Raw genomic sequence first — 16265 nt, 5'->3', positions numbered from 1 at the left:
AGTGTGGATCTCTTTGTATTTATCCTAGTTAGTATTCATTGAACTTCTTGGATTCACATCCTTCTTCAAATTTGGATCATTTTTGGCCACTATCTCTTTAAATATTCTTTCTGCCCTTTCTTTCTCACCTTTTCTCCAGAAACTCTGATGATTATGTTGGTAGATCTGATGGTGTCCCACAGGTCCTTAGATTCTGTTTACTCTTAACTATTTTTAATTCTGCCTCTTAGATTGGATGATTGCAATTGGCCTATCTTTATATTCACTAATTATATTTTTATATTGATCTTTATATTCACTAATTCTTTAAATTCACTAATTCTTTATATTCACTAATTCTTTCACTTTATATTCACTAATTCTAATCACTTTATATTCACTAATTCTTCTGTCTGCTCAAACATGCTGCTGGGTCTCCATAGTGATTTTTCATTTCAGTTACTGTAATTTTAAGATCCAAGATTTCTATTTGGTTCCTTTTTATAATTTCTGTATTTTTATTAATTTTTTTCTCTATTTGGTGGTACTCTATTCTCCTTGTTTCATCTAGTTCTCTGTCCATAGTTTCTTTTATTTCCCTTTAGCTCAAGATAGTTGATTTAAAGTCTTTGTCTAGTAAATCCAATGTCTGGGCTTCCTTGGGGATAGTTTCTGTTAACTTTTTTCCTTGTAGATACCATATTCTTATTTCCTTACATGTATAGGAATTTTTTGTTGAAAACTGGACGTTTTTAGTATTATAATACAGTATTTCTAAAAATCAGATTTCTGCCCCTCCCCAGGGTATGATGCTGTTGTTTCTTTTGAGTTGTACTTATGTGTTTCATTGGTCACTTTTCTAGACTTTTTGTAAAGACTTCATTCTCTGTCTTTTGTGATTATTTAAGTCTCTGTTCCATTAACTTAGTGATTTGGCAGAGCTTTCCTTAAACATGTAGAACCAGACAAAGCAAAACAGAGTAAAAAACACTCTCCCAGTCTATGCAGATTGTTTCTGAGTTGGGGTACTCCTTCAGTGCTTGTCTGTTTACAGTTCTTTCTTAGACTCAGTTTTCTACTTACACAGAGCCTAAAAATCAGTCAGAGGTGAAAGCTTACAGTCTTCTCAGGTGCTTGTTGAATATGTGTCTAGCCCTGAATGTGTGTGTGCCATTCTGGATTTCTCAGTATATATGGGAGCTTTTCAAAGCTCTTACTCCCCATGTACCTCCTTTCCCAGCCTCTTCTAGGATTTTCAGTGTGCCTCCTGCTTGCCCCAACTGTTGTCCCTTACCCCCAGAAAGCTGAAGTAGCGTATGCCTTTGAATATTTTCACAAACACCACTTGAAAGACAACTCAAACCCTGAGAGTATTTTGAGGTTCATGAAACAAAGGCAAGCCCTTGAACCAATTCCTCAGGAAGCCACCAAATAAATCAAAATGCACAACCATAACGCTTTGAGAAAAAATGTCTATATTGCTTCCTCTAACAGCAAAAAGTTGCACCAGAACATGAGTCACCGACCCCTCGACCACCACTAAACCATAAAATGGGGAACAGTTGTGGCAAACTGAGGTAAGGCCTTGAAAACAAGCACTCTTATTATGAATTGAAGTAATGTAACATATACCTGAAAAGTTCTTTGAGCTATTGGTATGTCTAAGTGGGAAGTAATTTTACTTTCCTAAATAAGTAACAATAGAAGATTGGTACTGAACCTGTAACACTCTAGTCTCAGTAGTAACTATCTGCTTATGCGCTTAACAATTGAAAAGTAGAACTTTTAGTATATTAGAGTATTTGCTAGGAAGCTAAATTCTAGCACTCCAAAATGAAAAATTATAAATTTGTTTTCCCTAGATGCTTTCCTATAAAAATCAATTCTTTCACTGATAATTTATATGGGAATTTTTTGGGTTAAAAAGACAACTGTGTAACTTTGAACAAGTCATTAAACCTCCCAGACCAAGCACTTTCCTCTATAGTGTTGCTATTCAAAGTTTGGTCTACAAACCAATAGAACTGGCATCACTTGGGAACTTGTTAGAGATGCAGAATATCAAGCCTACTATACCCTGGTATAGGATACTGCTCTACCCCAGACCTACTGACTCAGAATCTTCATTGTAACAAGATCACCTAGGAATGATACACAAAAAATAAGTCTGAGAAGCACAAGTCTATATAAACAGGGTATGGGGAGAGTAAGTAAATGATCTTAAGGACCCTTATAACTGATTCTTCAAAAAAAATCAGATCTCACAACACTGGAGCCTGTATTATCTTGTGGTGACCATCAGCTACAGCTGAGTAGCAGCTACCCCATTAGATGGGGTATGAACTCTCTTTGGCCTCCTAGTCCTCATCTAGCCTCCTTCATGTATTTATATTAACTGCCTGGCCCCTGTTCAGCCTCTAATCTAAATCAGATTCCAACCAGAATTGAGGGAGTCCCTTTCTAAATAAGGAGTACCTTCAGAGGTAAAAATTCATTAGCTATATGTGTCTTCAGGTGAAAGAAAAAAAATGTTCATTTACCTTGATGGGAAGTAGTGAGGTCCAGGTAGGAAGTAAGGGTGATGAAAAGAAAATCGTGGTGGTGTCCCAAACAACGTGGCTGGATGGCCAAGGGGAGGAGCTTGGTAGACATGTGAGTGTGGAATAGGAGGAGCCTGGGGGATTGGAGCACTTCTGGGACAAGTGGAAACGCTGGGATACTCCTTGGGAGGTTGGATGGCTGAGGTCGCAAATCTGGCATGGGCAGTACTTGCACTAGTTGGAATCCTGTTGGTGTTCTCCAGAGAGACGGGAGTAGGTCTCTTCACGGAGCGACTGGCTCCGGAGTGCAGCCGATGAGTGTCTGTTTGGGAGGGCCCCGCAAAGCGCTGGGGTGGGAGTGCTGGACGGAGGGGCAGGCTTGGAGCCTGGATGCCCACCTGGGCAGTACTGGAGACGCTGGGCTGGAAAAGTGAGATGGGGCTTGGGCGCTGGACCGCAGGTGTGGGCAGTTGGATGGCAGGTGGGGCGTCACCTTCAGAAATAAAAACAGCATAGGTCTGGCATTAATTGAGTTGCTCCATGTTTTTCTTTATCCAGAATTTAATAAACTGTACAACCAGAAGTCCTCACTAACCATCTCACCTAATAACATTACCACACCACACCACTCTTTTTCCTTTATAGAATTTGAACAAATTGAAATAATTGTTTATATATATATTTTTTGTCTCTCTTTCCCATCTAGATTCTAAGTGCCATGAGAAGAGAGACCTGTTCTGTTTTGCTCCCTGCTGTATATCCAGGGCTCAAAAGTCTGTATGGCCTTCAGCAAATATTTCTGAAAGGATGAGTAAAGGACTAAAGTTGAGTGATTGAGTGAAAGATGAAAACATACAAATGCTAATGTGTATATATAAATGTTTCTTTAAAAAAGTAATATGAAACTACTGACAGTGGTTACTTCTAAGGAACAATCATCTGGGAGAAGGGACAGGACAATGGGCAGCTAGACTTTTATTATATATCTACTGGTACTGTTTGAATTTTCTATTGTGTAAATATGTTAACCTTCCTTTGAATATTGAGATTTCAGGGTAGTATATGGGTCATTTTTCTACTATTGCATATACTTCCCTATATTAAATTGACATTAGAATTACATTTAATTTTGCTTCATTGCATTCAATGTCAATGCTATTACAAAAGGCAATTCCCAGGTGAGAAGAGGACTTGCCACAGGTCAACAATTTGTGACAGATATGAAAACAGTATTTTGCAGCAAGGCACAACAAATATGGCAGAATTTAATAGGTAGGTGAAACAATCATGCTCTTGAACAAGAGAGGACTACTAATTGAGTGAGTCACCAAGTTATTCAAATAGCATATTTAGCCTAAACTTAATTAAACTTTTCCAAAGAAATATAGAGGGAAGCCACAGCAATAGAGTCATGATCTGGTTTATTCCAGTGCAGTTAGATCTCCAGTGCAGTCCAAGAACAGACTATGATTAGAAATATGTCTCTGCAAGAGGCTGAAAGAAATGTAGATCTTTTCTTAGCATTGCCCAGGGAAGGCCTTTCCTTCCTTCTTTCTCTCCAGAAAAGGAATATAATGCTCCTCCTAAACCTACAAGTAGGGAATTAAGAGATCGATCTATCTGTTTCAAAAATGGCCCCTGACCCAGTCAAGCACAGACAACACAGGGTCAGGGTGTGCGTGAAGCTGTCCTGACTCATAGTTGTTAAGGTTATGTGCCCCCCTCCCCCGGCCCCCATGAGGCACAGGCCTTAGACCTTTCTTGATTGATCAAGCATAAAATAATTTCTCTCTTCCATGTTCCCTTAGAACATGTAAGTCTATAACTTATCACAAAATGTTATAAATCTCTGTTACTTCTCTGCCACCCCTACCCACAATCATAAAACTGGAAGCTTGAGAGCAGGAGCACTTTCTTTCAAACCTGCATCCAAGTTTTTGGCATGGAACTTGGCTAATAATAGTTAGAAAGCTATGGCTAGATGGGGGAAAAGAAACCCTAACAAATAAACCTATACCTGATAGCACTTCTACCACTGATCTGCTATAAGGAGAACTCCCTTATCTAAACAACCATGAAGCCAGAATGACTTGTAATTGAATTATCACTGTACTCAAAACATCTGCTCCTAAAAGTTAGACCTCTGACCCAGGCTTCTCCTCCCTATAGCTAGTACAAGAAGCTTTTAGTCCTCAGTAAAGAAGTATGATCTTCCTAGGCAAAGTAAAGTTATATAGACCAACTGGTATTGTTTTAGTTACTGAAGAAAGAAGGAACTCATTTTTTCGCTGACACGAAATGTTCTTTTTTACCGAAGATATTTCTAAAAAAAGGCAGTACGAGGCATGAGATGATAAATCATGCATCCTTTAACTCAATATTCACCAAGTAACCAACATATGTCAGGCACTGTTTTGGTCTGAGGTTAAAAATAAAATAGATGCATAGAGAGTTACATAGAAGTATAAGGAAGATGTCCTAAATGTTGAAATTCTGGTTGCTAAGCAGGAAGTTAAAGTCTGCAACATCTAGTCATTTCCATAAACTGTCAGTGAAGAGAGAAGACTTGTGGGAAGGGCAGAGCTCTAATGTATCAAACTTTAGATAAGGGATTGAAAAAACTAGCCAGTCATCTGTTTTCTCTTCTTCTAGCACATAGTTAAATTATCTTTCCCATCCTCCCTTGCAGTCAGAGGAGTTGCCATGTGGCCAAGAGCTACCTAATGGAAGGTAGAAGAGATGTGCACCACTTCTGAGCCTGGCCCCTGAAAACCTTCAGGTATTATCTTCCATGCTCTTTCCTGTTCTGTAGATTCATGCACACTAGTCCAGTGGCCTTGGATGCCACATATGAAAGATGGCAGTGCCACAGCAGAGAAGTAGTTTGTGCCCAGGAGTCACTCCTTCAAAGACATCTGTACACTGACTAGAAATACCTATTTTAGACTTTAAATGGATAAAAATAAACCATAATTCTGTTTAAACCATTATGTTTAGGTGCTTATAAAGCAGCTAGCATTATCTAATCATTACATGAGATAAAGAGAAGAATTCTAGATCTATGATATAATACGACAGGAACAAAAGAAGTTATTAATTTTCAATACTCCCCCACCATCTCTCCAAAAGGGAAAGAATCCACCGTCTGTACTGCCTGGACAGAGGGTGCACTGAGGCTTTTGTTGTGTGACTGGGATAAATAGTGAAGGAATGAAGAATGGCAGAAACTGAGAACAGACCAAATTTCTCTACAAGAAAAAGTTGTATGGAGGTAGTCTGGAGAGAAGGACCAGCATGTGGCTGAACAGTAAGAGAGGCAGAGAGAGAAGGAGAGGGGAGAGAAATGGAGTAACAGGCAGAGACACAGAGACAGAGATGGGGAATGGAGAATTGGGATAAACACGGAACTGATTTAAAAAAAAAAAAAAAGTGAGAATTTGTAAAGAAACAATGGTAACGAGGAGCCCCAAGATGACTTAGAGTATGTTGAACCATGTGATTCTTCCTTCCCTGCCCCCATCAAGAAAACCTACAATAAAGAACTACATCACTTTTCAAAGAATTTTTGAGCCTAGATTTGTGTTTCTCATGGACATGATACTTTGCTGGAATGGATCTTAAGGCAAAGAGAAGGCCAGACTTTTTTGGATTATAACAGTATCAGAATAATGGAGGTTTTTTGGTTTGTTTCAGTTAAATAACTGAAAAGGCACCATATATCTACTACCAAACAACTAAAATAGTAGTAAAAGTTTTAAATTAAAAATTTAGAGAAAATATAAATTCAGAAGAGTGAAAGATGTCAACTGATAATATAATAAGGCAAACCAATTTTGGGCTTTAGAAATAAAATGTAGAGAACAAAATAATTCACCAGAAAATTCATATTATGTATAAAGTGACATTTAAAAGCCAGCCTAGGGTGCCTGGGTGGCTCAGTGGGTTAAGCCGCTGCCTTCGGCTCAGGTCATGATCTCGGGGTCCTGGGATCGAGTCCCGCATCGGGCTCTCTGCTCAGCAGGGAGCCTGCTTCCCTCTCTCTCTCTCTGCCTGCCTCTCCATCTACTTGTGATTTCTCTCTGTCAAATAAATAAATTTAAAAAAATATCTTTAAAAAAAAAATAAAAGCCAGCCTAAAATAAATATAGCTTCCACCAGAGTTCTAGAAGACATTAAAATAAACAAATTTGATATTTAATATAATATGAGAATGCTGGCATAGCCAGCATCAAAGACATTTGATAAAAGAAAGATATCTAAAAAGAATTCTGGATTATCATGCTGTAATCATTTTTGGAAATGAGAAATAGAAGAGCTTGGAATATGGAATTAAATATGAAAGACACAGTGGACACAATGCATTGGTCATAGAAATAATAACAGATAAGGTGCTATAGATGCCATCAAAGAAATAGTAAAATTACTTGTATTGTTATCTATTCTTTCTACAACTACCCTGTAAGCTCTTCAATAGGAGACTATCAAAATACCTTTGTATTCTATCTCAAACACAGAGTTTGACCTATATTTAGTACTTAATAAACATTATGTAATGGGGATAGGTAGGCAGGCATGCATATATAACAGTGGAATATACTACAGACTGAGAAAACATCTGAGATAGAAATATTCACCAAAACAAGGGAGAATACCAAATTATATTGCTAGATTTCAAATAGATTAACTTCATGAGATAAAAATACACTAAGATGCTTGCATCTTATGTATTATAATACATAACACATAATTGTTTATTAGAACAAATAGGTTTAGTAGAATACACAGTAAAATGAGATAACTTTGAGAACCAAATAATGGATAAAGACTAATATAAAGTGCATGAATTCTGTATATGAAATATATAGGCAGTAGTGATCACAACATATTTATATTAAGATCTTAACAACAACAAGAAAAGACAAAAAAGTCCACCCTGGGGTTATTAGATTTTTGGAAATACAGATGTCAGCTAGGGGGAAATAAAGCTAATAGGGATAACTAAAATTAAGAGTTCATTAAAAAATGAAGGCTATTTTATATGATAATGCTAAAAACCCAGAAGGAAAAATTGTGCCTCAAATAAATCAGAAAGTTTTAATGGTTAACTGAGCAAATCAGAGAGAACCTATCAAAAAGGAAAGACATCCTTTAAAGATGAAAAGCTTGTCCAAATGTGTAAAATAAGTGTATAAGTGCAAATAAAAATTAGGCAGTCCAAAGGAAAATTGAAGGAGCCATATCTGAGGGACCTCGAAGTCAATGCTAAATGACTCTATCACAGAAAGAAGAAACCCAGTGGAATCAATGGAATAGTCATTACAGTGTAAAAGGCAACTGAAAGAAGAACAGAGAGAAGAACAGAAAGACTCAATAAACCCCTTCTGACACAAAAGACTGTAAGATGTCTGAACCCCAATTCATTTTCATAGCACATATGTTAAGAATATATACACTACTGTGGTATAATGGCAAGTTCACAGAGTGTTCTATTCCAGATTGACAAAATTAATAGAAGTAAATCTTAGGTGAATGCCACCTAAGATCTGTAAAGAAACTCCAAGTCAGAACTGAGAAAATATTAGCTGAAGTAAATACAAATGGTCTCATAAGGCATTTAACTGTGGATAGAAGCAGATAAAAGAGAGGTCTTAGAAAAAGGAATAACGAGAAAACATATAGATTATGAAGGTAGAAATCATAAATAACATAGCAGACAAAACAAAGAAAGTTAAGAAAAGCATAAAAGCCTAGGTTGAAATACAGAATTAAAGGAGATACTGCCAAATAGTGAAGTATGGAAGTGCTTGACTGTGCTGGAAGAGAATAGGGCAATAGAATGAGCTTTCTGCATCTTTCTCTTGAGACTAGACATCCTGACTGTGGCTTTGTTGCTGTCAATTGCTATAATGATACACATAGAAAAAAAACATTGAAAATGTGTAATATTCTAAGAAGTCAATTTTTAAGATATCTAAACCTCTCAGCACATAGGGGTGGCTTTATTACCAAAAGGATCGGAGCAGGTGGAAACTGGAAAGAGCAGTAGTTTTAGGCCAAGTAATAGTAAGTAGTGAATATATAAAGCTCTGCCTAAGAGGTGGTTAAAAGAGATTCTGGAAGAACAAACCCATGATGGGACAGCCCTACAACACGTTCTTAAGATACTAGTTTTTCAACTTTAGGTTATTGAAAGGAACAGACAGGAATGTTATAAAGAACTGATAATAGAGGACAAATTTAGGTAAAGACAATATAGAGAACCAAATATTTGGTAGAAAACAGATTACTTCCACCGCTTATCTAGAGCAGCAAGAGAATGGTCTTAACAGATCAGTCATCATTGCTAAACTCCAGAACAGGATGCTCTGTACCCCATTAGCAAGGCATTCTTTTATGCTAATAGTAAAAAGATACTCCTATTTCCTTTTGAATTACCTCATCATTTCCTGCATTATCTGCCTAATCTATGGGCTTATCCAATTTAGTTAAATACTCTGAGGTTTTACACACAGAACATTTGCTACTCTGGCAAACCCAAATGCTTTCATATCTACTGAAATTTTTCTTTCTCCAATTTTATGTTTTTACTTTCCTCTTGATTATTTCTCTTAATACTATTGTTCTAAAAATTCTTAAGTTAACAAAAACAAAATTTCAACTAAAGGTAAAATTTTCACACAACTGCTAAAAATTCATAATCTACAGGGATGCCTTGGTGGCTCAGTGGTTTGAAGCCTCTGCCTTTGGCTCGTGTCATGATCCCAGGTCCTGGGATCGAGCCCTACATCGGGCTCTCTGCTCAGCGGGGAGCCTGCTTCCTCCTCTCTCTTTGCCTGCCTCTCTGCCTACTAGTGATCTCTGTTTGTCAAATACATAAATAAAATATTTTTAAAAATTCATAATCTATAATAAACTCACCAACTGGATGAGTGATGGTGTTCTGTAGGCTGGGAATTACCACAGAGTAGGTAGGTGAGCGATAAGGATATATTGTTGTAGGATTTGTAGAGATGATATTCTGTGTGGTACCAGAAAATACATTGGAAACACTTAGAGGGAAGCGTTTTCGCTTCCCTGGACGAGGTTGATAAACCCAACCTATAGAAGAAGATAAGCAATTTTTAAATTGAACATAAGGACCCTATTTAGCCTTTAAATAGTTCTTTTCACAGAAAAAAAAAAACTTCTTAAAAAAACAAATTATTGTCTAAAGTAAAATGTCTTTTCCAACTTTATTATGTAATTTCTGTGCATTTTAATGTCTATATAGTTCCCAACTAGTGGTCAATATTGTAACCCATAATTCAAAGGAAGAGTGAGATCAAATGTTTTATATCCAAAGACACATACTGAATCCACAGTAAAATCAATATTAAAGAAACTGAGTTTGAATCCCAAAGCTTTTCCTTTACCTATAAAACAATGCCCCTGTAAGCTATTCATTTCCTCCTGTTCCCTCACTTTCTATGAGATATAATTGTCTATATATTACAATGGAATGGTCATTAATGACCAGTCACTATTTTTATACCTAGCTTAGGAAGAGTCACTCTCCTAAACTTGGCAGTCTCAAGTCCACAAACAACCCAATTTCCTTCCAAAGTCAGAAGAATAGAGTTTAACAGTTTGCAGCCATTGTATAACCAGAATAACTGGTTCTCTGTAACTGTTGACTCTGATACCCAAAACCTTTCTTCTCATATTTTAGAAAAAAATATTTTCTCATCATGCATGATCATGTTGGCCATACACTTTGCCTTTACCCAAGCTTAATCAAAATGCCCTCATGGCTGGGGAGTAAATCAGAAATTGTTTCAAACTACATCATGATGAGGATAAATTTGGCAATTAGAAGACATAAGTGTGTACTGATAACTATATAACATCAAAATGGAGCCTGGTGCCAATCCTGCATTCTCATTGTCTTTAAGTGTATGATGCATATTTGTTTCTGTTGCTATGATTTTAACTCTTCATTTTATAGTATATTTGCAAAATTGTAGACTTACATTCTGGAGTTTAACTTCATTAAGTTCATATCTGTATATTTAATCAAAACCACAGTAAAAGGAGTGCCTGGGTGGCTCAGTGGGTTTAAGCCTCTGCCTTCTGCTCAGGTCATGATCCCAGGGATCTGGGATCAAGCCCCACATCGGGCTCTCTGCTCAACAGCCTGCTTCCCCCAACCCCCCAACCCGCCGGCCTGCCTCTCTGCCTACTTGTGATCACTGACTGTCAGGTAGATAAATAAAACCCATTTAAAAAAAAAAACCACAGCAAAATTATGTCCCCCGGTTTGTTATTAGTTAGCAAATATGAGACCAGATATTCCTCTACTTGCTTCTATTTAAGAAAATGTATGCCCTGAGTCAATTCCATCATTACTATACTATTAGCCTTTATTCTCTTTATTTTACATATTAGATTAGAAAAAATATGCATTTTTGTCTAATCTTTACCTAAATCAATTTAAATTAGAAAGAAGTTTCATTTGATTACCAGGAAATTCCTCTCTGTGCTTTTCTTTAATCTTTTGTGCTTCATCATAATAAGGTTTCTTCTGTTCTTCACTAAGTTTGTTCCACTCTAACCCGAGCTGGACACTGATTTCTGCATTGTTGGCTGCTGGGTTAGCTTTAGCTAGTGCTGGCCGGTGAATCCTTGCCCAAACCATAAATGCATTCATGGGTCGCTTCACATGACCATTTCTGTCCTTACTGAAGGGAGTATCTGGTATTCCTACATGACAAAAATTAAAAGACTGAATTAATGTGCCATACACATAGATGCAAACACAATGTTAAAATGAAGTGCACCTTCATCTATATTTATTTTTAACTGGAGGAAATACAAAGAACTTCCAGTATTCCAGAATGCCTCATAACCCCTGAACTCAGCATTCTAAACTACAGCTTAGACTCTTCTTTTCCTCAAAAAAATATTGTTGAAGATATTGTAGGAGTGATAATGTTGAAGACACCGTAAACTGTTGGCTTATTACTTCCTTGGGCTTTGGTAATACCTCTACCAATAGTTAACATTTAGTTTCTTTCCCATTTAAAATCTTCTATTACTGGGGAACAGGAACTAGGACTTACTCATAACTATAATCTTAGCACCAGCTAGGTGCTCCCTAAATGTTTAAAGGAACTCATTTACATGCCCCTGTAGTGTCCGTTAAGTAAAAATATTTGTAATATACTATATTCTATTTCATTATGAAAGTGAAGCTCTTGCCAAAGTGGGTGATTGACACTAATCCTATGACCTGGGAGAAAAAAATAGAAGAAAAATAATAAAAGTGACTTTTAGAGAGTCATAGAACCAGTTGAAATTACAATAAAGGACGGTGGCTAAATTCACATCTCTTACCTAATTCATCAAAAACAACTGTCCATAAACTTCTTATATTGTCTCTTATTTTAGTTACTTATTATACAAAATTTTTTAAGATGCACAAAGGATTAAATATTATAAAGAAATATTTCCCTTTCTCTCCTTCAGAAAATGAAGTTTATAAAAGAAAGAGGATGACATGGAAAGATCAGTAAGGAAAATAAGAAAACAGCAAATATAAGGTGAATAAAAATATGAACTGATGGTATGATTTTCCATGACATCGGCATAAAATTATCTGAATTAAATCTTAAGAATTTCCTAACTATATATTTATAAATAATGAGTAGTGACAAAATATCTATTAGTTGTTACTGCTAACTATGGTCATTTTTGAAAACAATTTCTAGCTTATTCTATCTTCATTTTCTGTATTTCTCTACATTCTTAACTTTTAGAATACTAAAGTATTACATTAATCCTGTACTGTTTTCTTGGAAAAATGGTTACTATTCATTTTTAAAGAAGACAAATCACCTCCAAATTCAGTACAAACTTTCCTATTTGAATATAAACATTTTTTCATTAAACACTATTTAAAATATTCTTCTTGGGGTACCTGGGGGGCTCAGACTATTAAGCATCTGCCTTTGGCTCAGATCAGGATCCCAGGGTCCTGGGATGGAGCCTCAGGTCCTGCTTCCTGCTCAGTGGGAAGTCAGCTCTCCCTCTCCCTTTGCCCCTCCCCTCGTTTGTGCTTTCTCTCTCTCACTCACTCACTTTCTCAAATAAAATGTTTTTATAAAAATAAAATTTTCTTGATACACATAAAAATACTGAACTACTACAACAAAGTGTAGCATAGAAACTGAGGGCTGACATAATGGTGTTTATAGTGAGAATATTCCTATTTTGTGTATAAACATTAGTCACCTCTAAAACTCATCATTCACTGGGCCTTAAAATAGATTTTTAGAAAAATGGGAATCTTGGAACATCTTAGTGTATTTTACTGGTATGTGTACAAGTCAACTGGAAGTGATACCTGTGCGGACTTTGCCCTGTAATCAATCAGTTCCATGATTTTATTTTTCTAGTTTAGGCTTCTGAACTGCTGACATGTCAGCTATGGGGCAACATAGGCGAAGTTTGAAAACCAGATTCCCCTGCCGTCTAATACCTGCATCTGAGGGAAGCACGGTGAGCGGGACATCTTTGGTTTCAATTTTTACAGAAGGTTCCAGTAAGGATTGCATTTTAATAGGCACTGGTGTCAAGGGGACCTTGGTCAACCGTATCAGCTCTGAAGGCGGAGGTCCCTGAAATTGGATCCGGGCCCCAGGGGGGACCGTGTGGAGAGTCAAAGGGATCCTGAGGTCTTGCTGGTGTGGCCCAAAGGCACTGGATGGCTGGGCTAGGATGACTTCTTTGTTGCCGTGGACCAGGCCATTGGACGCGGGCTCCGTGCCCAGCCTGCAGTCCTCGCGGAGTCTCTCGGGCTCCTCTGTTTTGATGACTCCTTCTCTGATGGTCGCCAGGGTTTTGCCCTCCCCGCCTTTCACCACGTCCCTCATGACCTCCTCCGCTTCCAGCCTGCCCTTTTTCTCGTCCCCTCCGTGGCCGTCGAGAGCTGGCCCCGGGCCTTCTACCTTGGCCGTCCTGGAGGCCCTAGGGCCTGCCTCCACAGGCCTTCGCGTCCCCGCCGACGGATCCAAGTCGGGCCCCTGCTCCTGCTTCTCGGCCTTGACGTGCAGCGCTCGGGACTGCAGCGGGTGCAGCTCCGGTCGGCAGGGGGCGCCGTCGGACGCGGGCGGAGGCGGTGGCAGCAGCAGCAGCTCGGGCCTCAGCTGCAGCAGCCGTGCTTGCGCCGGTGAGGCGACGACGCCTTCGTCCCGGGCCTGAGCCAGCGGTGGCCCTGGCGGCAGCAGCAACACCTGCTCCGGCTTCACCTGCAGCAGTCGCCGCGCCGCGGGCTGTACACCCGACGCCTGAGCCTCCCCGCACGACGAGGCCACGGTCGCAATGGCGGCCGCGCACGGGGTGGGCGGCGACGGGGGGTGCTCCGCGGCCGCAGCCCTAAAGGAGGCGCCCTCGACCGGCAGCTGTGGGGGAGCAGGGCGGAGCGGGCGCGGCGGGGTCGCCCGCGGCAGTTGGCGCGGCTGAGGTTGCGGCTCCGGCCTGGCTCTCTCCATGGGGGGAGGGGGACGCCCCGGCCGGGTCCCGGCCCGGATTGTGAGCTCAGCCGTTTGTTGGCGACCTTCCCCCTCCCCCTTTCGGTTAAGACCCTTCCAAGGTCCTTGCTACCCAGAACCCTACGCGGTTCAAAAAGCGGCCCTTCGTCTTGGCCTCGCCCAATCACAAGCGTCCCGATACCCCCGGCCCTCCAATCACAGACGCATTCTGCGGCCTCTCCGGCCCTCGGCTCTCTCCTCGTGCTGCGCCCTCGAATCACCCGCGGTGGCCTGGGCTGTGGCTCGTGCTGCCCATTTTCCCCCTCTGACTTTGCCTCTCTTCCGGAGTTCTCATCCGGCCGTTGTCCTTAGTTACCCCTCCCCCGGCCGGAGAGCCCGACAATGGTGTTGCCCAGGAGACGGAGCGGTTCCACGCCACTGACCTCCGGAGGATAAAGTCCAGTGAGTCCCGTACGCGGCGTGGGGAACCTGGCCCTGTGTGTGCGCTTTGCTCTGCCGAGTACACTGAAGGCGTCGGGCATCACTGGGGGCCTTTGGATCCATACCAAGGGGAAAAGGGGGAGGCTTTGCAACTCCCCCTTTTGTGCAATAACTGTACTATTAAACTTTGAATTAATCATAAGGTTCTTTGGACCCTACTTGCAGAAACACAGGCCAAATCCGTCTCCTAAAAAAATCCTCATGGCCTTCCACCGCCGTTACTCTGCTCCAAGCTTCCATCATCTTTCGCCTGGATACTGCCAAGGCTGTGTGAATAGTCTCCATTTTCACCCTTGTTCCACTATGTTCCAGCTGCCCGAGATCTTTTTTAAAGTGCAAATATAATTCTGTTCTGTCACACCTCGCGCTCCTAGATATTCCCATGGCTCCCCACTGACCGCATGATAATGGTCTAATATACTTGCAAAGCATATAAAGCCCCAAAAGGCTATGGCTTTGTGGACTCCAGCCACCGTGGCCTCTCATCATTCTACCTTAAGGGGCTTTGAACACTGTTCCCCTCTTGTGTCTCCTTGCCTCCTGCTGCGCATTTTTAAAACTGCAGTCCAAATGTCACTTTCTCAGAGAATTCTTATTATCTGATTCTGAAAATCAGGTCAGATCTCCTTTATGCACTCATATGTCCATCATTTCTTTTAAAAGTTTTACCACAATTCGTGATTATGTATATCTTTATGTCATTATTCTACTGACTCCACTACTTGACTATAAACTCCCTGGGGATAGGCAGTGTTTTGAATCCTCAATGCTGACCCATAGAGCCTGGCTTTAGTAGGCATTCAATAAACAGTTGTTAGGTAAATAAGGACTGCCATAATCTAATAATAACATAGTAATTACTATCCATTTTAAGAATTTACTCTTATCCTAGGCGCTGCTCCAAGTCCTTTCCATGACTATGCTTCTCCTTTTCTAGGACTGTGCCTATTTTCATAAAGAAAAAGAAATCTTGGATTAACATTTGCTACATTTCTAAATGATGTCCTGACTAAAAGCTATAGATTCATCTTGAGGCAGATGATTTTCGCAACCAAGACAAGTTATCTTTCAAAGAAGATCTACCCAGTTCTCTAATGCCCTGTTGTCCAATGTGACAAACAGGAGTTCTTATACCTGGCAGGTAGACAGGGCAGTGGCTCTCCTACTTTATTATCTTGGAACCATTTGCACCCACAAAAATGATTGGAGATTCCAAACAGCTTTTTATTGATCAATATTTGTAGTTTTATCTGTCAATATGGTTTTACTTATAAATATTTGCCATATTATAAATAAAAACTAAGGACTTTAAAAATGGTTATCAATTCATTTAAAATGTCAGTAATAAACCTAGTATATATTAACATAACACAATTTTATGCTAACACTATGTTTTCCTCAAAATTAGAAGAGTGGCATTTAAATCTAGTGTCTGGCTTAATTTAAAAAAAGAAAAGAAAAGAAAACACTTGGATTCTCATGTCTGCTTCATGCAGCCTGTTGTGTTTTACATGTCATATAGAATGCTTCACTGTGCTTTCAGGAGGGAAGAAGTGATAAAGGCAAATGTTGTCTTAGAAGTACTGTGAAAATAGTCTTAACCTACCAGACTCAAAGAATTGGTCCCTGAATCACCCCTTGAGAACTGCTGAACTAGGGCTTTAATAGAAGAGCCAACTACGTGACAAAGAATGATAAAAGAGGCAGAGAAATAAATCAAGTTAGTGTTGATTTTGTG

At 39.6% G+C, this 16265-nt stretch overlaps 1 protein-coding gene across 2 annotated transcripts in view; it reads right to left on the bottom strand.

Annotated features, from left to right (window-relative positions):
* Positions 1 to 14430, bottom strand: part of SOX30 (SRY-box transcription factor 30) — a 35259-nt gene extending 20829 nt beyond the window's left edge. The window contains exons 1-4 of one of the 2 annotated variants that reach the window (XM_032337173.1): positions 13036 to 14424; positions 11019 to 11258; positions 9438 to 9617; positions 2520 to 3012 (exon numbers count right to left, since the gene is read on the bottom strand). In XM_032337173.1, the coding sequence (XP_032193064.1) occupies positions 2520 to 3012; positions 9438 to 9617; positions 11019 to 11258; positions 13036 to 14047 (1925 nt within the window). In that variant the 5' untranslated portion in view covers positions 14048 to 14424. Of the gene's footprint in view, positions 1 to 2519; positions 3013 to 9437; positions 9618 to 11018; positions 11259 to 13035 lie in introns of both variants that reach the window. The other variant, XM_032337174.1, reaches the window with a different exon arrangement.
* Between the last annotated feature and the right edge of the window lie 1835 nt (positions 14431 to 16265).

Source organism: Mustela erminea, chromosome 3 (assembly GCF_009829155.1).
Source record: "Mustela erminea isolate mMusErm1 chromosome 3, mMusErm1.Pri, whole genome shotgun sequence".
Lineage (NCBI taxonomy): Eukaryota > Metazoa > Chordata > Mammalia > Carnivora > Mustelidae > Mustela > Mustela erminea.
This window is presented reverse-complemented; position numbering and strand designations above follow the sequence as displayed.